A 25,320-nucleotide genomic window follows, 5' to 3' on the forward strand; every position below is an offset into this window, starting at 1 on the left:
AAATACGTTACCCAACACTTGCCACTATGTATTAGGCCATATTCTAATAGCCACCAGAGCTGCAATAGCACAAAATTGGAAAACTCCATCCCCCCCATCTCTCTCTAAAATCATTAGGAAGATCCAGCACGCTTTCCAGATGGAAACCATAGGACTCCCATACTCTCTTAAGGCCAACTCTCCCCTAATCAAATGGTCTAGCCGGCATGACTACTCCACCTCAGGTGAGGGAGCTAACCTGCTACTGGAGATTGATTGATACTGTATGTGAACTATTGCTCTTAATTTCTTTTCTTGTTATTTAAGAATGTTATCTCGATGTATAATTACCACTATGACCCTATGTACCTGGACTTTCCCCTCCCCTTGTTCCCTCACCCCTCCCCATTTATTTTTGTTTTCTATACCCCATCCCCTTCCGTGGTTAACGGAACAAAATTCTCAATAAAAAACTATTGAAAGGAAAATAGATGTGAAAATTGCCATGCAAACCATTTTATCCATCATAATGATCTGTAATGTTTACCTTATATAGGAAATATAATCTTTACACAACATTTTTTTATTTGAATTTATATAACAATTGTGAGCGATGCTGACATTTAGCAGATGTTGGCACTCAAAGGGTTAACTATTACAATACAAGGAAAAGTTGCTGCTACGGGAAACCATATGTATAATAGACTATAAACTAAATTGATACATTTAAAAAAGGTGATAAAGAGAACGCCATGAACTAGATATTAAAGCAGATTGAACTATAAATCTCCAGTACAGACCAAGGGCTCAAAAAAAATTTTTTTATAAATATAAATGAAAATATCACTGTGTGCAAAGATCAATAAAAGAAACAATGGTACAAAAAAAAAAAAAAAAAATCTGCCAAGAAAAAAAAATATGGAATTGGATTTGAGCCAGCAATTCAAGATTAACCTGCTTAATGTATTGTTGATGGAGTTTGGATAAAAATAAATAACTTGGTGCCCAATTACAGTATATAATTAAATATGTGGGATAACATTCTAGAGATCATTTATCAAAATCAGAAGGCTACTGGGAAAAGTCACTAAACTTGATAGAGCAATGCAAAACAAAATAAAAATACAAATAAAAGGCTGGTGGGACGTATTGACGCTGATTCTGTGTCGCACACAATGCAGATGTTCATGTATGCTGGTGATGTGTTCCACAGTGTCTGCATACACTGTCCCAGGACCAATGGAGCTGCCTCTGGAATGTGCTGGGTGTTGATGGGCAGCGGCGAGAGGTGGATAAACAGACGCACACACACATATAACATTCAATGGGTGTAATATGGGAGTACTGCAGGCATGGCGCATTTGGACAAATATTAACATCTTATTGCAGCGATAGGAAATTCTAATGATTGGGCGTAAAATCTGCCTATTAGCAAATATGCATAATGGGTCTCTTGAATTACCAGATAAGCACCTTTCCCTAAATGATCACTGGATGAAACACTACTAGCCAGGATACAGGACAACTATCTGAAATAAACATTGACATGTTCACAACAATACTCATGAACTTAGGGCCTTATTTTGGTTCATTCTTTCTGACAAAATCCTTCTTAGATGGGCAAAACCATGTGCACTGCAGGTGGGGCAGATGTAACATGTGCAGAGAGAATTAGATTTGGGTGGGGTTTTACTTCAAAGTGAGATCTATATTGCAGTGTAAAAATAAAGCAGTCAGTATTTTCCCTGCACAGAAACAAAATTACTCACCCAAATCTAATTCTCTCTGCACATGTTACATCTGCCCCCCCTGCAGTGCACATGGTTTTGTCCATCTAAGAAGGATTTTGTCAGAAAGAATGAACCAAAATAAGGCCCTTAGTTAGGTACTTGTTTCCAAGAAGGGCGCCCACGATTTTGTTCTTAGGCAGCTCAAGAAAAAAAAATTGCGTCGGTCGCATCGCATGTGGCCAAACAAAAAAAAAAATCGCATGCGATGCAACCGACGCGATTACCGCGATTTCACATAGGGAACAATGTTAAATGGCCCACAGACCCCAAATACCCACCCTGAAGTGTGAAATGGCCCCAATTGTTAACGCCACCCCACGATCAACGTCAACCCGAAGCGTGGCGAGCGCAGCGAGCCCGCGAGGGGCGGCGGTACGTGTCCTCTGACCTTTTCATACCCCCACTATCCACGTCGGTGTGGAGTTGAGAACAGAAAATGTGGCGAGCGCAGCGAGCCACCGTGTCCGAAGCGTGGCGAGCGTAGCAAGCCCTGCGAGGGGACGCGGAACATGCTCCCGAAGCGTGGCGAGCACAGCGAGCACACGCTTCGGGCTCGTATTCCACGTCCGCTCACCTCGCTGCGCTCGCCACACTTTCTATTCTCAACTCCACGCCGACGTGGATAGTGGGGGTATGAAAAGGTCGGAGGACGCGTACCGCTGCACTCGCCACGCTTCGGGTTGACGTTGATCGTGGGGTGGCGTCAACAATTGGGGGGGCCATTTCACACTTCAGGGTGGCTATTTGGGGTCTGTGGGCCATTTAACATTGTTCCCTATGTAAAATCAGGTCAATTGGGCCATTTAACAGGGTGTGGTATGGGACTCCGACAACCTGTCCGGCACCCATTTAACATTGTTCCCTAAATCAGTAATCGCGTCGGTCGCATCGCATGCGATTTTTTGGCCGCATGCGATCGACGCGATTTACATTTTACCATGCATTTCTATGTAAAATCGCGGCCATCGCATGCCATTATAATGGCATGCGATGTACATGCGATGCCCGCGATGGGCGCCCTTCTAGGAAACAAGTACCCTTAGTTATGTCTCACATGTATGTGGTCAAGGTTCTCCCTAAAGTAGGAAAAAAGTATTGGCACATGATTTAGGGAGCAGGAGGCTCTTCACAAAATTCCAGTAATCTGATCAGGTGAATGTAGAGCGATCTAACTTTGTGCTGGAGACTGGCGACTTGCATAACACCAGCATTACACTTAGCAGCCAGACAACATGCCCCAAACATGTATTTTAAAATCACAAAAACAAACAAAAAAAACGTTGATTCTTGGCTATTTTAAGAAATCTTTCAAAGAAATATAATCTACCAGCTGTTATTAGCCGAGACGGTCCTGTTACATATAATATGTAAGAGTGACCAAGGGAGAATGATGTACGGTCCGCTCCACAAAGATGCTGGACAGCACTAGAACACATGCAATACCTTAAAATCACTTTCTCATTCTCAAGTTTTGCTGCTAGAAAACCAACTATTTTCTGGCATACAACATACAGTGGGCCCTGCTCTGAAGGGCTATTCTTTCTTTACACAGATACTTATGCAACTCACCCAAGACTAGACTGTTTGTTCCAAAAGCATGTGAAACAGAATGGAAATAAAAATACACTATCTGGTTACTTAACTCTTGGCAAGCTCCTATGTTAAACCAGTCTTCAGGGAACACCTAATTGAGAGATCACAAACTGCAGTTCCAAAGCTTGAGGTCATGTGACTTGCATAGACAGGTAAAGAGACACAGTATAGTATTATATAGGCATTCTTTGGTTTTGCTGATGTAATATAAAATGTGATTATGAGGAATTCCTACTACAAATAAACACATACTACCCAAAAAAATACACAAAAAATATTTTGCGCTAAAATTACAGTAATAAACAAGCATTCACTTTGTTTAAATACTGACACTAGCCATCTCGAGTGGAGGGTGCCCAGGCCGGAGACTTCACACGGATTTCCTCTACACTTAGGGCCTAATTCAGACCATTTCGCTAGGCTAGCGAACATGTACACGCCACACGATTCCCCTCACTAACATGGTCACTCGCCATCAAATGATTTTTCTGTCATTCCTAACAAAAAAAGTCAGCCTGGACTGACTTTTCATTTACACGCTTTCCGTTGAATTGGGGGCGGGCGCCCGCCCCAAAGCAGGCATCGACACACCTGCATTAGCAGCAGAACGCCCAGTGTTTTTATGGGGGCGCCCATAAAACACTGGGCATTCCCCTGCTGCCGCCCCCTTCCCGCGGCAAACGGGCCAGAAGCCGTTTGCTCCCGAGGTTCATGCATGCACAATCCCAGAACATTGAGGACCGGCCCGAATTCCACTCGTTACGAATGGGTCTGAATCGGCCAATTAATACTCCCCTGCACAATCGTTTGCCAACTTTTATAATCATAAGTTCATTGAATAAAAAAATACAGGTTTATACAGGACTAGGAGAAAAAAGAATGAAGATCATTCCTCAAATTTGCAATAGAAAAATAAGTTAACAGTCCCTGTGGTACTGATGCATTTGCATAACATTATGCTCTCAGTACATTCATCAGAGTGCTCTCCAAATGTTGCGCTTGGTGTTGAGACCAAAAAGTTAAGTCTTGGTCTCCTCAGATGACCACAGACTCTTCCTGCACATTTAATGGTCTCTGAAGTCCTTTCTGAAAAAGTGTAGGCAAGATTTTGTGTGGGTTTAAATCAATGATTTTCACCCCCTCAGAAAACGTAGGTTTAGGATGTGCTTGGGCTACTGGGTGTCCAATAAAGAGTTTCTCTTATTTCTGGTATCGAAGAACAACACTATCAGAGTTACCATAGGCCTTGGCTCTTCTTGTAGAGTGACATTTTTGCATTGATGTGCCTGTTCTGGCACACTAACATCCCATGGGCATATTAGGCCTGGATCACCTTGCTTGCCTTATTCGAATCCCATCGAGGTGCTTAAAAGGACTGGCGTAAGGACTGGAATTGTTGTACAAAGTTTGCAGTTGCTAAGTGGATCTGGCACTAAAAGCTTTGTAAAGCTATGTACACACACTTCGTTTTGTTTCAGATTTTATTTTCTATTAGATCTGCCATTAGATCTTCCCATTCAATTTGGCATTAGATCTGTACTTTTGCATTAGATATCGATTTTGATTTACATTCATGCTACATTGTACACATTCGATATTTCCTTGACTGCACAGTCTATTTTTCTTTTCGATTTTGAGAAGACGGGAGTGCACATCGAATCGAATGCTGATCGAAAGTGTCCTAAAATCCATTCGCAGTGGATTTGATATTGCTTCTATAAGCAAAATCGAATCGAAAACAGTGAAAAAAAGCTTGAAGCGTGTGTACACAGCTTAAATCTTATATCTTTCTTCTGACTGATGTTCTTAATTAATTTGTGATTTGAATGATTTTATGATCATCATGAAGAAGTGTGAATCCTCAGAGAGTTAAGAGTTTAAAGGTGCATACACACTGGACGTTTTTTGCCCAGTGTGTATGCCAAACAATGTAATGAAATTCGCTGGCCGATAAAATACTCAGTACATACATACTGAGCCATTTGTGAAGCATTATGGTAAAAATGATATATCAAAGTTTTGATTTTGATGCTGAGACATATTTCTACATATAGATAGATAGATAGATAGATAGATAGATAGATAGATAGATAGATAGATAGATAGATAGATATCTGAAAATATATATGCTTCACAACAAACATACAAAACATCTACAACTTTATATGTTGCTTTCAAAGACACTGAATGGACACAAACCTGACACTTTGTATTTGATGTATGTGGGCTCCTAGGCTTTAATCAGAGGCAAAATATACATATGTAATTATCAATTGTAAATACACTTTTTCATAATAAGTGGTATATTGAAATCCTGTGAAATAGCTGAACCACATGTTATAAGGAAAACATATCATATTTAATAAGCAGGCAGCAACTGACATTCTGCAATAATCTCGGGGCATGTAGGTCTTCAGTGGAATGCTTTTGGAAATAAAAATGTTACCATCATGATAATTATATTTATACTTTAAACAGTCCCTCAGAGATGAATGTTGGTGCAAGGTCAATCTCTTCCAAAAAGAAGGTCACCACTTTGGTTAGCATATTTTTACAATTACACATGGACCTACTAAGACTCTCCTTTATCCAGTGTAATTTTCAGACACAAATTATAAAGATTGCATTCCGCAAACCTCCCTGGGCAGCTAAATGAGAGGAGTTACCTAAAATTCACACTAGCTGTGCTTCACAGGCACAAAGCACAAGCAACCCATTACTATGCTACCGTCAGATATAGAAGAAAGATATCCCTTAAGCCAAGTTGTTTTTTTGTACCTCTTTTCTGTCTTATGCTGCCCATACATATGTGCAATTGCATTCGATTCGATCTCGGGTTCGATTTCCCTTGAAGCTCAGCATTTGATAAATCGCATGAAAAAAGCATTTTAGTGCATTCGATTTAAAAAAAGAGGAGGAGGGGCCAGGAAGTGACCAGAACTCATAAAACTCATGTGCAGTACATAAGACCGTGAGACGCGACACACGAGCGGCGTGCCCACGCATCGCGTCTAATGGTACACATTTTGTGCATACAATCATTCGATTTATCGGCCAGATGCGGTTGAAATCTGTATGCGATATCTCACATATGTATGGGCAGGATAACTTCTCACTTTCCTTGTGTCAATCGGCATTACTAAAATAGAAGATACACTACCTACACTATTGTACAGCGTGTAAATGGCTGGACATTTTTTCGAAGCTGGTTATGTACTAGCATGCTTTAGTAGTACTTTTTCATATAGACTTCTGGGTACCTCACATTGATATTGTATGTCAGGCACCAGCACTACATGTGCAGACACAACACACGCAAGTATTGAACATAAGTCAGGTTTGCAGATGTCTCTTGTGTTTTTGCAATGAGCCGGACATACACAACTAAAATGGCTTACTTGTAAGCTAATGTAGGGTTCTCATTCATTGAATAATTGTATTCATTTGACTTGCTACCAAGATTTAGGGGGATATTCAATCCCGGGTCACAACTGTCAGGCTGGCACGACAGACGTGAGCCTGTACTGTTCTCGGCTGACTATCCGCAGGCGGGATTCAATGTCCTGCCTGCCGAATGACAAAAAGGGGGCGTGATCGCGAGACACAATCCACAGCCGTTCTCGGCAGTACGGGCCCAACTGCTTCTAAAGTCTGGCCCGTTCTGCCAAGATCCCTGATCAATACTGTCGGGAAAGACAGCATCGAATAGGGCCCCGCCGCTATTTCCCCCATTGGGAAGAGCGGCGGGAGACTGAATAACCCCCTAAGACCCCCTGCATAACCCCCTGTTACATGCAGCCCTTTTAGAGGCCTCCCAATGCAACCCCTGAAGTGTATCGGGTTGCCTATCACTACTGTGTAAGCCCATGGTTGGCTGGCTGGCCCATCCTTAATCATGCAGGTAGCTGTTGATATCTAGCTTACATTATCAAAATCTATATTTACAATCGGCTCAGGTGACCTTTTCTAAAGGAACAATAACCTCTTCAGTTGGCTGTGGTGTGCCATTGCTTGCACAGTGACATCACAAGCCTGTGCTGAGGTTATTAGATTAAAAACAAAAAACTTTGACTAGCTTCCAATTTCACAATACCTACCTCTGCGAGAATGGCACGGAGTCACCAGCTATAGGTCTGCGTGTTAGCATCAGTGAAATCAGCTCTCAGTTTCCTCATTGATAAGTAAACATTGTGAACAGCAGGGTTTTTACAGCGCCTCCTCAGCTGAACACACAAGAACAAACACCACCGTCAGTTACTAACAGAGCAGAATGTGATTCCCGTGAGCAGCTAGCACTTCCCACCCTTATCGGACACACTGTAATCACATGGATACAAAGGAGACTTAACATATAATAATATCATATACATTAGACAAAAGATGTTCTACTGATAAACTAAAAGATAACAATATATTCTGGAGGCATCTGGTTATTGATGAATGTTTCCCACTGCTAGTTCAATGTGTAAAAATGGCAACAGTTGCATTCTCACAGCAAGGGGAACTAATTATGGAGCCAAATATCCTCTTCTTAAATTGAGAGGATCCCAACTTATTTGGTGCCCTTATCTCCATCTCTATAAATCTGTATGGGAACTGCAGCCATAGTAAAAGTTGAGACAGTGAGAAGTGTAGCTAGATAGTGCCATCTAAGAATGGCATTAGCTGAACCTGACAATTGGGGACCAGCATACCCAGAGAGACTTGGGCCTCTAGTTATAAGAAGAAGAAATCCCTTTCCTCCAGCTTTTAGTAAAAAAAAAAGTAATTAGTAGAAAATTGGGTACTTGTGTAGTTTCACGGCGCCAGCATGGCTCCGTGCTACTTCCGGGTTCTACACTCGCCACAAAACTAACATGGATAGTTCATACCTCCACTATCCATGTTGGCATGGAGTTGATGTTAAATAGTGTGGCAAGCGTAGCGAGCCACCGAGCCCGCAGCGTGGGCGAGCAAAACGAGCCCCGCAAGGGGACTCAGACGCACGGCGCCATGCTGGCGCCGTGAAACTACACAAGTACTGAAAATTGCAAACAAACAGTCAGAACTGTGCTGCTTCTGTTTGTGCTATGTGGAAATGCCAGTCCTGTACTGTAGCTAACATTGAGGTCCTGGCGCTTCCTGCATTTAGAGATCGCACCATAGTAGTGCATTGAAGATGGGTTGGAAAATTGCATAGGAGAACAGCAGGAAAAGAGCATCCTCTTCCTGCCACACTGCTTCAACCAAACAAACACCACCTTTTCTCCTCGCCGGAACATTCCTGTACCACATTAGCCTAATACCCTTGGAGCCAAAGGCCTGCATATAGAAAGCTAATGCAGTACCATTTTTGGTGTTACAGGCCCATACACACTAGAAGATTATCTTTCCAATCTGGCTGGTTGGAATGAAAATCTGGAAATGTCTGGGAACAAATTACAGTCACCTGTTTGCTCCCAAACACTGGAAAATGGACACAAGCAGTCATCTGCATAAATTGATTTAACCAATTTGTCTATAGGACCAGTTTTTTACTGTTTTCCATGTTTAGGAGCAAATGGCCAATTGCTCCCAAAAAAATGCAGATTTTCATTCCAACCAGCCAGATTGGAAAGATAATCTTCTAGGGCAGGCATGTCCAACGTTGGCCCTCCAGATGTTGTGAAACTACACATCCCAGCATGCTTTGCCAAAGTTTTGCTATTAGAGAATGCTAAAACTATTGCAAAGCATGCTGAGGTGTGTTGTTTCACAACATCTGGAGGGCCAACGTTGGCCTGTTCTAGGGTGCATGGGCCTATAGCTAAAACAGCCACTTGCAGCACATTGTACCTGTGTAAATCGGTTTTGATAGGTCTTTAGCGCCACAATTGGTGTACCATCCGAGTATGGCATACTGCAGGGGTTCCCAAACTTTTTTGAATCACGGCACCCTAGTCTATCAGAATTTTTTCGCGGCACCCCTAGGCCCAAAAACAATTAATTAGATTGGGTTTATATGCAATTCTAAGGGTCAGTTATGTGGTAAAGGGCAGGATTTGCTTCTGTTTGTACACATTTTATGATGGTCAGGCACCAGCACTGGTTTTGCCCATAAATAATTAACCATAAATAAATTGAATTGGTCCTGGACCACCAACCTGGGGCACACCTGCAAGTGTCCCGAGGCACCCCAAGGAGCCACGGCACACAGTTTGGGAACCACTGGCATACTGTGTGAGCAGTTTTGTATCTTCTGACTCGCATCTGCATTGCACCCTGGGTACTGCCACTAAAATGCCCACACCATTCGACCAAATGTTTTCTGCACAATAACAATTATGACGCATGTGTAGTACTTAAAACATTGGCCAACTGCATGCATAATGTTTTAGTGTGGTACCCAAAATCAGGCCTCAAATCTCTATGTGCAGGCAAAGACATTAGCCACGCAAGCACATACCACAGTAACCCTCCACTGGCAGAAAACCTTTGCTTAGGAGGAGCAATGTTTTCAATAGGGCTCCAAGAGGCACTGCGGGATGTAACCACTGGCGTAACTATAAGGACGCAGCCCCCGCGGTGGCGGGGAGGCGCCGGGTGTCTGCGGGCGCTATTTTTTCTCAGCCAGCTCCCCACTGCTTGTGGGTGCAGCGGGGAGCTGGCCGGGGGGTCCGTGCGGCGCGGAGGTACCTGTATTCAGGCAGGGAGAGCCTGGAGGTCCCTGCGCCGCTGAGTAGGATGTTGCCGGCCGGGGTCCCTGCAGTGAAGTGGAAATAACGCGCTATCTCCGGCGGAGATAGCGCGTTATTTCCACTTCACTGCAGGGACCCCGGCCGGCAACATCCTACTCAGCGGCGCAGGCGCAGGGACCTCCAGGCTCTCCCTGAAATGAATACAGGTACCTCCGCGCCGAACGGACCCATTTCCACTTCACTGCAGGGACCCCGGCCGGCAACATCATACTCAGCGCCGCAGGCGCAGGGACCTCCAGGCTCTCCCTGAAATGAATACAGGTACCTCCGCGCCGAACGGACCCCTGCGGGGGGCAGCGGCAAAATTGTCCGGGGGGGGGGGGGGCGCGCGAAATTGTCCCGGCGGGGGGGGGGAGCAAAAATTTTCGTTACGCCACTGGATGTAACATGTGTCCCAATAGCATTCTGTATTGCTGTGATGCACTGATAAATAAGGAGTAGTGTACATTCTAGCACCTGCTATCTTTGAAAACCCATGCAGTTCCTCTTCCCTGCCTGGGGTGTCACTGTCTGCTGTAGTGCAGTGTAGTCTGTATATCAGCACTGATATGCAAACCAGACCTGTGCTAGAAACGGGTGTGGTATGTTAGCCCGACTGCACAACGTGGGGAGCGCAATGAAGCCCCTTGCGGGCTCGCCACGCTGCAGGCACGGTGACGAGCTGCACTCGCCACCTATTTTATTCTCCCTCTATGGGGGTCGTGGACCCCCACGAGGGAGCAGTTGGGATTCCGACGTCGCAGGAATGACTGTCAGAATCCCGACTGTCGGGGAGCCGTCCGGCACCCGCTAGAAACACCACAGCAGACAGCGACACCCCAGGCAGGGAAAAGGATCTGCATGGGTTTTCAAAGATAGCGGGTGCTAGAATGAACACTAAAGGAGTGTTAGCATATCCAACATAAATAACTGGATGATAGACAGACCTCTTAGCCAATGAACACATAGGGGCTTATTTGATAAAATGGTGCAAACGTGCCAAAGAATGACATGAAACGCATGCCATGATTCCAACATCACACTAGAAGCAGCTACAAGCGCAGGGTAGACAGGTGTGCACAGATACAAGTCATTACAAGGTACTATTATCTGTGGGCTATTAGGTTACACTAGATACAAACTAGATAGAGGTGTGTCTTGCTTACGGTTGTTTCATTTCACTTTACTCAAATCTGGACAAGTAGTGTAGCCTCAGATTACTAAACCAAGTTATAAAGAAGCATTATTTAATTGTGGAGGCAAGTTATACCATCAACTTACAAAAATAAGTGATATATAGGTCATGAAAGGACATTATATATTATGATCTGATGATCGTATGCACTGGTCCCGGGAATTCTTTAGTTGTAAAGATGTTGCACTTGCACATTATGAAAAGCATTCTGTAGAATGACATGGTACTAACTGTGTGGAGTTTGTATATTCTCCCTGTATTTGTGTGGGTTTCCTCCGGATGCTCCGGTTTCCTCCCACAATCCAAAACTATACTGGTAGGTTAATGGTTTCCTAACAAAATTAACCCTAGAATGTCTGTGTGTGTGTGTGTATGTACATGTGGTAGGGAATGTAGATTGTAAGCTCCACTGGGGCAGGGACTAATGTGAATTTTTACTTTTATTGGGGGGGGGGGGGGGGGGGGTTGGAATACAAGTGAAATTAAGTGAAATTTAAGCTTTAGTTTTTATAAACCAAATTATAGAAAATAGAATTTCTAAGGCTTCATGTAAACATAGTAACAAGCAGTTTGGCATGTGGTTGTGTGTGGCGGTGGCAGGGGCGAGGAGCATTTGTGAACATGTTTGTAGATACCTAGACAAGAAACAGATGTCTGCACTGTTGGTTTGTTTTATTTTTTATTGGGGGGTGGGGGTTCTTTTTTTTAAATAATATAGTCAACATGTGGAACAGTTTTAATGCCGTATTATTTATAAGGCACAACGGAGGTGGCTTAATTAAATTTGCAGATATAAGTGGACGGATTTGCAAGAAAGCAGCAAAATCTCTAAATGCTCCTCACAAACCTGTACCTGCTGTGGTTCAGCTGCAAGTTCTGGTCCCACAACCCAGTGCTCATTTCTAAGGATTTTAGGGACCCACACATTAAAGCCAGGCATCTGAAATTCCTAACTGCCCAAATAAGAACTGGTGTCTGGTGACCATCCTGTTCCTGCTTTCACTGTCCAACATTAAGATTTACTGTTATTGTAGAACATTGTGATGCATTATCCATGGCCTCTGAAAGCAATAGCATGCATATTCAGCTCTATGTTGTTAAGACTAAAGTGGCCAATTTTGGTTTGCATCCCAAGAAGACCATCCTGTCTGATGAATGCCTGACCAGAAGACCTAACTAGCCGTTTTCTTTGCCATATCTGAGGAGTCAACAGTATCTGGATGGCAGGTTGACATTAACAAAAGGCGACACGAACAATAGGGCAATATGTGAAAAGGTCAGCCGGCATTTTCATGATTTTTTTTAATTTTTGGGGAGTTGGTTACTTCACTATTCAAATTTGGAATCCATGTGTATGGTAAAGTGTGCTGAACGCCGTGGTAGCAGAACGAGGCACCTTGCCTGAAGCTGCAAGGGGAGGAGGTAGCCTATATCAGGGTCCAACCATTCCCTCCGTTCTGTATATGTGGCCAAAGAGGACACCCATATGATCAATTGGCGATAAAAGTGAATGAATGGCTTGCCTTGCGCTAGTTAGTGGCAGGTTTGAACCTACATACTGAGAACACCTGTACCTTAACTTGAAATTCTTATGGTCCTCATACACTACTGCGATTTGGGCCAATTTCACCTGTTCCCGACAAAAAAATCAGGCCAAATCGGGTGAGTGTGATGACCCCTCAGTCTGAGGTCAGATCGACATGCAGGTCTGACCTCCGACCTTCCTACCGGTGGTGGAGAACAGGGGCCGCATGCGAGCCATCACATGTGAAAAGACCGCATGCGTCCCTGCTGCCTGGGAAGGTCCGGGGGGGGGGGGGGCTTGCAGGCAATCGGCTTGCCATACACTGTTGCGAGAGATCGCAGTAGTGTATGGCCAGCTTAACATACAATACGATAGAAAATAGAATTGATAACACAGAATAAAAATGCACATTGAATGCAAACCTATCTAGTGGACACAATGACAACAGTCCGTGCACAATTAAATTAGTCTATCAGTGGGCAGACTTGGCTTGTAGGCACACAGAGCTGCACATTGTAAGATAGGACTACATGATTACCCTCCTCTCTATTCTGGTAGAAACCCTTGGCTGCATGTCCGACTGTCATATATAGCTTATCCGACAGTGCCCAATATGATATCCTGTGGTTTGCACGCAGCACTGAATTCCGCAGCATCAGTGGTGTAACTATACATTTTGCTCCCCCCTGCCAAAAAGTTTGTGGCAGGGGGGAGCAAAATTTAGTTACACCACTGATGCTGCGGAATTCAGTGCTGCGTGCAAACCACAGGATATCATATTGGGCCACGGTCTGTTCATGACCGTGGTCTGCAGCTTGTACTTCCACTGTCGGATTAGCTATATATGACAGTCGGACATGCAGCCAAGGGTTTCTACCAAAATGGAGAGGAGGATAATCATGTGGTCCTATCTTACAATGTGCAGCTCTGTGTGCCTACAAGCAAAAGGTCGACATGGGGTTTTTCACGGTTTGAGCCAACATGTGCCGACGGGCGGTATTTCATGCCCTACCATCCACTTGGGCAGCGGTTCTCAAACTGTGGGTCCTGACCCCAAAGTGGGTCCCGACCTCCTCAGAATGGGGTCAAGTCTCCATGTTGCTGACCATCAGATTAATGCCTGTGGAAGGGGGAACAGGGGATAACTCATTAAGTAAACACCCTCTGCTTCCCTTTTCCATCCCCTCATTACCCACTGCCTCCCTGTCACAATAGCGGGTACTTCAGTTCACTGACCACACATGTGGCGGCCATTCTGTGGTTACTTGCTGGGGTCCTGTAATAATTTTTATTGTCTGATGGGGTCCCAGAGCAAAAAAGTTTAATAACTCCTGCACTAGGGCTTGGTGGGAGAATAAAATAGTGTGCGGAGCATAGCGAGGCACCGTACCTGAAGCATGGCTAGTGCAGAGAGGGGACGCGGTGCTATGTTTTAGTGTTCATGTCGACTGTGTCGACATTCTGATAAAAAAACTGTGAAAAACCCCATGTTGAACCTTTTGACTGTCGACCTTGCCCATGCCGACCAAATGCTTGTGTTGACCTAACTTATGTCGACCAAATGATCCACACCCTATAAAACGGACAAATTGTATTTAAGAAAAAACAGTGCCCCCCCCCCAAACAAAGAAAGGTTCTTGGTCAGGAGCTATGGGTGGACTTGCTCGTGGCAACAGCACACACCATAGATTTCTTTAGGAGTTCAACATAAACACAGAAGAGTAAACATGATTCCCATTAATCCCACATTGGTCATATCTGATGAAGTGCACTTTGGGGCATGATTCCGAGTAGCAAGGAAAGCAAGTATGCGTCTGACAAGTATATGTATATCTGAGGGCTATTTAGAGTGGCACACATCTGAGTTGCATAAATGGGCATCAATGGGGTGTTTCCACCTAGAGTACATTTAAGTTTAGACAGACTGAGGTGAGTGTCTGCAGAGATCCAGGTCAATTCAGACAGAACTTTTGCACCAGGGACGGGGTTGGTAACAACAGCAGCTAATACAGCCCATAGGTAAAATCCACCACTGAATAGTACACGTGTGCTGGTAACGATGGCAAGTACATTCACTAACAGCCACATAAATAAATGTAACTCTGAATACAGGTGAAAGTCAGCCCCAGTTGTGTAATGATATCCATACACAGATGTCTAGCTTGACAGCATGATTAATGTAACAGAAATAAAGCTGTACCTAAAAAGACTTATCTCCAGAAACCAGTTTACGTTCTACTTTACCAAACTTTTCCCCACAAAGTTCTCTTCACTGTCCCAAAGTCAGGTCACACATTGTATACACGACAAATACAGAACCCGGGGTACAGAGAAGTAACTGTACATTGGTAAAAGCATCTTCATTGCTAAAATACTTGATTACTATATATAATCTGCAGAGGTTCCAGCAGTATTTATTTCACTATATTGTAAATTATTCTCTGCAATGTAAAGCATGATGTAGTACACATATACCTTATATGAGAATATCTTTGTTAATGGATCAGTGCATACAGCTGCATTTACAGAAATAAGCTACAGATGGTAAGTGTATCATATAAAAGCAGAAGTTGTGAAAGACAAGGGGGACATTCAAAATCCACTTTTATAACTAGAAAAAGAGACTGAATAAAAAGAAGAACATTGTGCTCATGTTTAAACGCTTCCAGTGCCCCATGGCCAGTGAGCAGTCACACAGAAGTACAGAACATGGCAGGGGCACAGAGGTGTAATGCACACAGGGTACTTACCCAGAGCAGTGATGAGGAAGCCCCTGGGGGGTCTCAGTGCCCTCCGGACCCAGGCATCTCTTAGCACTTCTAGGCTGGAGCTCTGCCCCTGGACCAGCAGCACCCAGCTCTCCAGCCAGCCCTGGAAGGACACCTCCGACACGGCCCGGACCAGCCTCCTGTTCCAGAAGCACCTCGCATTGGCAGCCTGAAAGTCCTGGAAGATGTGGCTGCCCCTCTCCCCCTCCTCTCCCGAGCCATCCAGTCTGCTCAGGACAAGGGCTAGGGAGGCAGGGGCCAACTGGAGCACCCTGTCCCGGGACATGCTGCACTCACATGGGACACTGCCACCCACAGTTCTGCGCTACTACCTCTACCCCGTTACACACACTGACTGCGGCTTCTGCTGCTGCTGCCTGGGTTACTGGGGGCGGGACCTCCATGCATCAATCAACTACACCAATACCAATGGGTAGCCGCTGCAAACGAGGGGCGGGACTGTTTGTGGGTGGGGTATGAGTAGTATAATGAGCTTAATGATTAAAGGTAAGGGTGTTTTCTTTGGGCCATCCATCCATACCTAGTTATTCACAATTCTAGTGCAGGATAGTATTCATGGTGCTGCTGAGATGTAATACTGGACAATAATCAGAGTGCTGCTGAGAAGTAATACAGGACAATAATCAGGGTGCTGCTGAGAAGTAATACAGGACAACAATCAGGGTAATGCTGAGATGTAATACATGACAATAATCAGGGTGCTGCTGAGATATAATACAGGACAACAATTAGGGTAATGCTGAGATGTAATACAGGACAATAATACCGCTACTAGTTCCCATCCGCCGCAGGGACCCTGCTGGGCTTGGGCCCCGGAGCACCCACGGTTTCAGCGCCTATGCTTCTGGCTATAAGTCCACTTCTTCACTTTTTAAAACATGTAATACATTTAACACATATATGTCAGCAATAAAACATTACTGCCAAAAGCTCTTAACCTCGGCATAAGCACCTACCCCTTACTTGCCGCATAAAAATATTGGGTACTTGTGAGTTATCTGGGCGTACGATTTTGGTACTAGATCGCATGCGATATCGCATGCGATTTGCATGCGATTTAGCATGCGATTTGCATAAGATTTGCTATTCATTTCATTACCCCACTATCCCCAAAGTGTGTCTATCAACGTGAACCCGAAGCGTGGCGAGCGCAGCGAGCCCGCGAGGGGCGGCGGTACGCGTCCTCCGACCTTTTCATGCCCTACTATCCACTAGGGCGTGGAGTGAGAATAGAATAGTGTGGCGAGCGCAGCGAGCCACCGAGCCCGAAGCGTGGCGAGCGCAGCGAGCCCCGCGAGGGGACGCGGACACCTTCACAGGTATCCGCGTGCCCTTGCGGGCTTCACAGGTGTCCGCGTCCCCTCGCGGGGCTCGCTGCGCTCGCCGCGCTTCGGGCTCGGTGGCTCGCTGCGCTCGCCACACTATTCTATTCTCACTCCACGCCCTAGTGGATAGTAGGGCATGAAAAGGTCGGAGGACGCGTACCGCCGCCCCTCGCGGCCTCGCTGCGCTCGCCACGCTTCGGGTTCACGTTGATAAACACACTTTGGGGATAGTGGGGTAATGAAATGAATAGCAAATCTTATGCAAATCGCATGCTAAATCGCATGCAAATCGCAAATCGCATGCGATATCGCATGCGATATCGCATGCGATATCGCATGCAAATCGCATGCAAATCGTAAGTACCAAAATCGGACGCCCAGATAACTCACAAGTACCAAATATTGTTTTCCCAGTTAGATCTTTGCTAGGCATAAGGATTAGACGGCCAATCCCACCAATCCACACACAGGCATGCATAGTTATCAGAAACATGGTTGCATACAGTGCAAATTCACAAAGGAGACGCTATATCAACTACCATTGTACTTAATCACCTTTTTTAATCACATTTAATTATACCCCTTTCTCACCAGCCTAATTTTCCGGGTTGGGCCCAGGACCAACCCGTGACTAGCGCTTATGTGTCAAGTTTCCTGCCCAAAATCTTGGCACAAATTGCTGGGATTTCAACACTGCCGCCGGAGAGCTGTGTCATCTGCACCCGCCGTCTGACCTGGGTCATCTGCACCCGCCGCCTGTGTGGATTCCTGGCCTGCACCGAGGTCCAGCAACAGGGGTGAGTACTCGCCACCATCCTGCCGCCTGCACGCCTCCTCCCCGCCTCCTAACGGCCTCCTCCCTGCCTCCTTGCCGCCCCCTTCACACACCAGAAAATTCAGGGACTTCTCTGGTGTGAAAGGGGCCAACCCGGGAATGGCCCGGCATGATCCCTGGGCCATATTCCCAAGTGGGTCCCTGCATTTTCTGGTGTGAAAGGGGTATTATTAGACAACATACATAGGCGAATCTAGGGGGTGGTCCGGGGGTGCACCGGACCACCCATTAGCCCATTTTGTAGCTGAGGGATGGGGCTTTCCAACGAGCTCAGGCCAATGTTTTCCCTATAGGATAACATGGGACCCGCTAATTCAGACCCCCACCCAGTTCAACGGCTGCCAGTTCCCCCTTCGGCATCACTGAAGCTCAAGTTTGATCTCAGTCGAACCCAAATCGCTGAGCCTTCAATCTGATACCAGGCTGGATCCATATGGGTTAATTGGTTCCAGGGATATTGAGGTTAACCGTTTTTTTTTATTTTTTTTATTTCTTAAATGTAATTTAATGACTGTTTATGTTCTTTGAGGGCAGATTTCTCTGGAACCAAACAGTCCAGTTTCACAGGACCAAAATCATTCGAAGCCAACTCAAAAGTTCTTCAATATGATACTGGTCTCATTTATGTGTAATGGGTATTACAGAGTTTGCTAAAATGTGTAATGGGCATTACTGTGTATGGTCTGAAGTGTAATACCACACCCCTTTTTGTGATGCCACGCCTCCTTCCCATGAGGCCACACCCCTTTTGCCGCACGGCTATGCCGCGCAAAGGTCCCCCTACTATTATGTCTAGATCTGGGACCACCCATTACCATAATTCTAGATTCACCTATGACCACATACCTAGGCTATTACTCTTCAATGGTAGGCTAGTGGTCTAAGTAGCCTCAGGACACCTTGCAGACATAAACTTTCTGCTTTGGTCTGCGAGGAAACTTTCAGCAGACCTAGACCTATTTGTACTTTCAATGCCTATGGGTATCCAGTAGCATAATCTACAAACACAACAAAAGGAACTGGTGATGGACAAAGTGGGAATTCATTAAGCATATCAATCAGCTTAAAGGTACAAAGACAAATGTGCGAGTTCTATCAGGTCCCATAAGTCTAGCATACAGTTCAGCAGCAGCAGCTTTATTTTCGCTAAGTGGAGAGACACAAAAATAGGGAACATTGAATAGAAGTTAGGGTGGAGAAGGATGGGAGTAATGGGCTATACAAAATATAAACAGTATCTATTGTACATCCGCAGAAAGTCATCCATTTGTCTGTGACTTTATGCAAATGCCACTACAAAGCCTTTCCTAGTGTAAAGCCATACATCTAACTGTGTACATACTGAGACACCCACTTACAGCTGCAATACATTTGGGGCCTAATTCAGACCTGATCACAGGGCAAATTTGTTCTCAAAATGGGCAAAACCATGTGCACTGCAGGTGGGGCAAATGTGCAGGGGGAGTAATATTTGGGTGTGGAGTGTTGAAACTGAAATCTAAATTGCAGTGTAAAAATAAAGCAGTCAGTATTTACCCTGCACAGAAACACAAAATATCCCACCCAAATGTGACCTCTCTGCAGGGCCGCCAAGAGAAATCCTGGGCTCCGGTACAACAACTTCCTGGGGCCCCCACGGACGGAGCTCCCCGCACACTCTGCAGACCCATTGTTACGCCACTGCTTCCAAGGTGGATACAGGGACAACAATTTACACCATAATGCCTATTACACATGTCACACACCCATTTCATATTATACCACATGCCATAATGCCCATTACACGTTATGCCACACACCGTAATGCTTGTTTCATTTTAGGGGGTTAACATGCTCGTTGCCATGGGATTAACCTGCTCTGCCAGGGGTTAACATTCTCTGCCAGGGGATAACATGCTCTTTGCCATGGGATTAACCTGCTCTGCCAGGAGTTACATGCTCTGCCAGGAGTTACATGCTCTGCCAGGGGTTAACATGCTCGTTGCCATGGATTTACATGCTCTGCCATGGGTTACATGCTTTGCCAGGGGTTAACATGCTGACTTCCACAGTTGGATCTCAGCCACAGCAGCATGCAGGGAGGCAGCAGACACAGAGCACCCAGCCACCCACCTTCCACCTTGGAACACAGTGACATGGACATGGGTGGGGAACCAGGTCTGGGACTACTGGGCTGGAGACATTGCACTGGCACCTGCGGCTGCTGGTGGCGGCTGGGATGGTAATGTGGGGAGTGGGGTGGGCTGGATTCTGCGGAGTGGGTGGTACTCCCGCTGGAGGTGGCCTCTCTCTGACCCAGTTCCTTCCGGCACCCAGGGACTACCTACTCTAGGTACCTAACTCCCTAACTACCTAACTCCCAAGTTACGTGGCTGGCTCTCATCAGGCCTTGGAGTCAAAGAGCAGAATGACGCTCAGAAGGACCTCTGTGATTCTGCTGCCCCCATGTCTGCCCACATCCCCATTCCCAATGCCGCTGCTGAACAGCTGACCCCGGCGCACTCACCACCAAATAAAAAATAAAAAACTGTGTGTCCAGACCTGGGCCCCCCTGACAGGCCCAGGCCCGGGTAAACTGTACCTGCTCCCCCCCCCCCTCTCGGCACCCCTGCCTCTTTGCACATGTTACATCAGCCCCACCTGCAGTGCACATGGTTTTGCCCATTGTGTGAACAAATTTGTCCTGCAATTAGATCTGAAAGAGGCCCTTGGTGCGTCCTGTGATGCACCGTTGGTTATGCCATCAAAACTTGGACTTGCCCTATGGCAGGGGCAGATTTCCCTTTTAAATATGGTCTCCTAAGTGAACATTTCCACAACTTTCCATAACACAAACATAAAACTTACCATTACAAAGCCATAAGACATACCATAACTCAGCCATAAAAATTTCAGTGTGCCAGATTGCACACCCATTCTATCTACACTGTATATGTCCCTCTACACTTGCTTCTCACGCTACTTACCCTGACTGTGTCTATTTTTCTTCTTCTCTCCATATTGACCCTATCTTTCTGAACTACACTATTGTACAGGAACCATGGTTCCTCGATCCTGTACTACACCTATTCACTCTGCATGCTGCCCTCTAGCAGAATGTGTTTCAACATAGGGCACAGTGCAGGGTTGTTGGGGTTGGGGGTGCAGGCGGAGGTTGGAGAGGAGGATAGGAGGAGGGAGAGGACTACTTTGTCCATTCTCTCTATCTGCTGCCTCATGTCCTGACCATCCCTGCCATGCTCATTTCTTGCCTTCAGGTCTCCTTACCTGCACCTCGTGTCACCTAACTGTCTCCCCCTCCCTCTTGACTGTAAGCTCCTTAGAGCAGGGCCCTCTACCCTCCTGTTATCACGGCACTCTTCTTGCATTTCAATTACAGCTCTCTTACTCACCTACCATATAAAGAAAACATCTTCACTGGGTACAAAATTACCTATGCACAGGGGCGGATCCAGGAAAAAATTACAGGGGGGCATTTAAAGTACACATGCCCACCTTGGCAACAAAAGTGAAGGATGTAATTGTGCATACGCGCTCCAGAAAAAGTCACTTAAAAGGGGGAGTGTCCTTTAGTGTAGTGTAACACACCATATACAACTTCTACACATTATGCAACAAAATACTAGACCCCATTATACTTGTCCCTTACACATGATGCCAAATGGATTGAGCCAAAATTGACATAATGGCACACGGATTGAGCCAAAATTCACAATATGCTTCATAAACAGGGACATTGCGCGCCAAAGATGCGCATTAAAAATTTACACCATGGCTTCCGGTTCCGGTGGGGATGTGAGCAGACGTGCACCTTGGAGCTCCGCAGCCGCCCCAGCACTACGAAGCTTTCCCCGGTGCCCTCATCGCGACCTACCAACCTGCTGAGGCGACAATTCCGTCTCCTTAGACGCCAGTCACACTGCGGTGTCAGCTTAAATGGAGCAACGAAAGCCAGAGGGGGAGAACAAACGGCGTACGCAGAGGGACAGAGCCGCGCCCAAGATGGCGGACGCATCTGACCCGGAGCCGCAGCGCTCTCAGCCACACCATTCGGGAGGCGCAGTGAGTACAGGGAGAGAGTCTGACCTGGCAGATACTCAGGCAGACTTGTTCGGCCATGATAATACCTCCGCTACCCCCCTGTTACCTGCGTTTCCCTCCTCTCAATATACCGCTCCCCTGGCATATGAGGACATAGTGCGCGCGGTGGGCGAGACAGTGAACCCCATAATGGAAGCTCACTCAGCTAAATTAACCCAGGCAATCCAGGATGTCAAATCCCAGATAAAACAAGTGACCAAAAAGGTACAGGTGACAGAGCAAAGGCTGGGAGAAGTATTCGAGGACGTGGCCAAATTAAAATCATCCACTGACTCCCTCCAGAAATCTCAGTATCAGCTTATAAACAAGGTGGACAGTCTTGAGAACCGCTCAAGAAGAAATAATCTTAGAATTATTGGCCTGCCTGAGTCTATCAAGGGGCCTGCTTTGTACTCTTTTGTTGCACAAACACTCCCGGGTATTCTCGGGGTACAGGAGCAGTGTAATGGGATTGTGGTGGAGAGGGCACACAGACTGGGCCCGTCACGACAAGACTCAGATTCTAGGCCTCGCCCAGTGATCTTTAAGTGTTTAAATTTTCTGCATAAAGAAACCTTATGGATGGCTTACAGGAAAATTAGACGTCTTCAGTGGAATGGCAATAATTTATTAATGTTCCAAGATTACTCGGCTGAGGTACAGAGAGCCCGAAAGGATTTTTCCCCAATCTGTTCAAACCTGGTAAAGGAGGGCAGAAAATTTGCACTCTTGTTTCCAGCGCGGCTTCGCCTGTTCCAGGGAGATGCATTTAAAGATTTTTTAAATCCTCAGGATGCTGAATCATTCATTGCAGAGGAAGCCCAGGCAGAATCCCATCGTTCACCTGCCGCGAATGACTCATAATAATTCTCCATAATGTGCGGCAAATTTCTATATTGTGGTGATTGGGGCACGATCTGTGTGTTAAGATTTACTACAGTTACATAGGTTTTTTCGTGATATACCGATGCCATACATCTTTGGACTTCTCCCCCCCCCCCCACCTTATGTTTGACTCAACTTGAAGTAAGGACTTTTACTAAGGGTGGATTAGAGGTTTCAGGAGGTTTAGTTTATAAGGTTTCCTTTCTGTATTGGTCTGAAATGTGATCAGGCTGCGGTATATTACTGTACTCGGAATGTTCATTTGATACATTATTATAACCATAGTTTTGTAATGTTTTTTGATGTTTTTGCAAATTAGAAAAATGCTGGGGCGGTTAGCATGGCTTCAGGGCTGAGGCTGAGGGAAACTTGGTCTTTGTCTTAGGTTATGTTTTACACTGGAGGATCGGGAAACCCATTGAGGCCCTGGTTTTCCGGAAGTCCAAATAGATCATTGGAGGAGTTGGGCATAATTGAGCTCATGTTTAGTCTCCTGGTCTGGTACCAGGTTCCGAATCTGGGCTCAATGGCCAAAAGGAACACCCCCATGTCTTTTGACGAACAAAAAGATGTTAATGTTAGAGTTCATCTCTATGTTATTCTTTATTCTTGTATTGTTTTGCTTTTCCCCAATGTGTCTTGTCCTCCCTTCTCCCCCCCTAATTCCCAAGAGAATATTGTATGGGCTCGGTCTCCACAAAAAATTGAATTTCTTTATGTAAAGTTTGCTCTGCACTTGTACTCAGTTTATACATTATCCTTATGGTGCAACTGAAAATTGGTACACTTAATGTACGCGGGCTCCATCTTCCTTCAAAAAGGAAGAAAATTTTACACTACTTAAACAAATTAAAAATGGACGTAATTTATCTGCAGGAGACACATTTGCTGCCCCCCGAATTGTTAAAATTAAATACGCTGGGCTGGACCTTACAAGCTGCAGCCCATTATAATTCTAAGTCAAGAGGGGTGGCAATTCTAACAAAGAAAAATATTCCCGTCAATATCCACTCAACGGTTAAAGATCCAGAAGGACGGTATATCATATTAGAAGCCACAATTTATGACACTCGCTATACACTTTGCAACATTTATGCACCGAATGTACATTCACCAGAATTTTTCCGTAATGTTATGTCTCTTTTATCTCCTAACATGGCTGGTTTTATTATTCTAGCAGGCGATTTCAATGCGACCTCCTCCTCAACCTTGGATAGATCTCCTTCCCTCCCGGGCCGTCGTTCATCTCCTAAGACAGGTCCCCCCTTTTTGCTATCACAATTACATCTAACAGACGCTTGGAGGGCTCAGAATCCTCTCGAAAGGGAATTCTCCTGCCACTCACAGGTACACGCAGGGCCGTTTCTAGAGGCGGACAAGCCGTGCAGCAGCCCGGGGCGCCGCACGGCTTGTCCGCCTCTGAAACAGCCAGGGCGCCCGGCAGTCTAACCCCCCCAGCCGCAGCCGCAGCCGCAGCCGCTGCCGCTGTCTCCCCGGCCGCCCGACTCCACGCTGGAGAGGGGAGGGGAACGCATCGTGCGTTTCTCCGTCCCCTCGCCCACGTCACTGGGCTGCCGCTGTCAGCCAATAGGAGCTCGGGCGCGGGATAGGAGAGAAGCACGATGCGCTCCCCTCCCCTCTCCAAGTAAGTTTGTTACTGGGGGCATATGTTTGTGACACTGGGGGGCATATATCTGTGGCACTGGGGGGCATATATCTGTGGCACTGGGGGCATATATCTGTGGCACTGGGGGCATATATCTGTGGCACTGGGGGCATATGTTTGTGACACTGGGGGGCATATATCTGTGGCACTGGGGGGCATATATCTGTGGCACTGTGGGCATATATCTGTGGCACTGGGGGCATATATCTGTGGCACTGGGGGCATATGTTTGTGACACTGGGGGGCATATATCTGTGGCACTGGGGGGCATATATCTGTGGCACTGGGGGCATATATCTGTGGCACTGGGGGCATATATCTGTGGCACTGGGGGCATATATCTGTGGCACTGGGGGCATATGTTTGTGACACTGGGGGGCATATATCTGTGGCACTGGGGGGCATATATCTGTGGCACTGGGGGCATATATCTGTGGCACTGGGGGCATATATCTGTGGCACTGGGGGCATATATCTGTGGCACTGTGGGGCATATGTGTGGCACTGTGGGGCATAATTGTGGCACTGTGGGGGCATATATTTGTGGCACTGGGGGCATATGTGTGGCACTGTGGGGGCATATATTTGTGGGACTGTGGGGGCATATATTTGTGTCACTGTGGGGGCATATATTTGTGTCACTGTGGGGGCATATGTGTGGCACTGTGGGGGCATATATGTGGCACTGTGGGGTATATATTTGTGGCGCTGTGGGGCATATCTGGCACTGTGGGGGCATATTAGTAAACAGCATCGGTTGTGCGGCAGCGGCACATGGGGCATAATGTGTAATGGGCATTACGATGTGGGGAGTATTGTGTAATTGCCATCACAGTGTGTGGTCTAATGGGCATCTTGGTGTGCGGTGTAATGTGTAATTGTCATCACGGTGTGCGGCGTAATATGTAATCGTCATCACAGTGTACGGCGTAATGTGTAATTGGCATCACAGATAAATAGTGT

At 46.0% G+C, this 25,320-nt stretch overlaps 1 protein-coding gene across 1 annotated transcript in view; it reads right to left on the reverse strand.

Moving 5' to 3' along the window:
- The window catches only part of STOX1 (storkhead box 1), a 53,099-nt gene extending 37,172 nt beyond the window's left edge, over nt 1-15,927 (reverse strand). The window contains exon 1 of the mRNA XM_083148945.1: nt 15,528-15,927. Coding sequence (XP_083005071.1) covers nt 15,528-15,831 — 304 coding nt within the window. The 5' untranslated portion in view covers nt 15,832-15,927. The remainder of the gene's footprint in view (nt 1-15,527) is intronic.
- Between the last annotated feature and the right edge of the window lie 9,393 nt (nt 15,928-25,320).

The sequence above is a fragment of the Crinia signifera genome, chromosome 6 (genome assembly GCF_055691185.1).
Source record: "Crinia signifera chromosome 6, ASM5569118v1, whole genome shotgun sequence".
Lineage (NCBI taxonomy): Eukaryota > Metazoa > Chordata > Amphibia > Anura > Myobatrachidae > Crinia > Crinia signifera.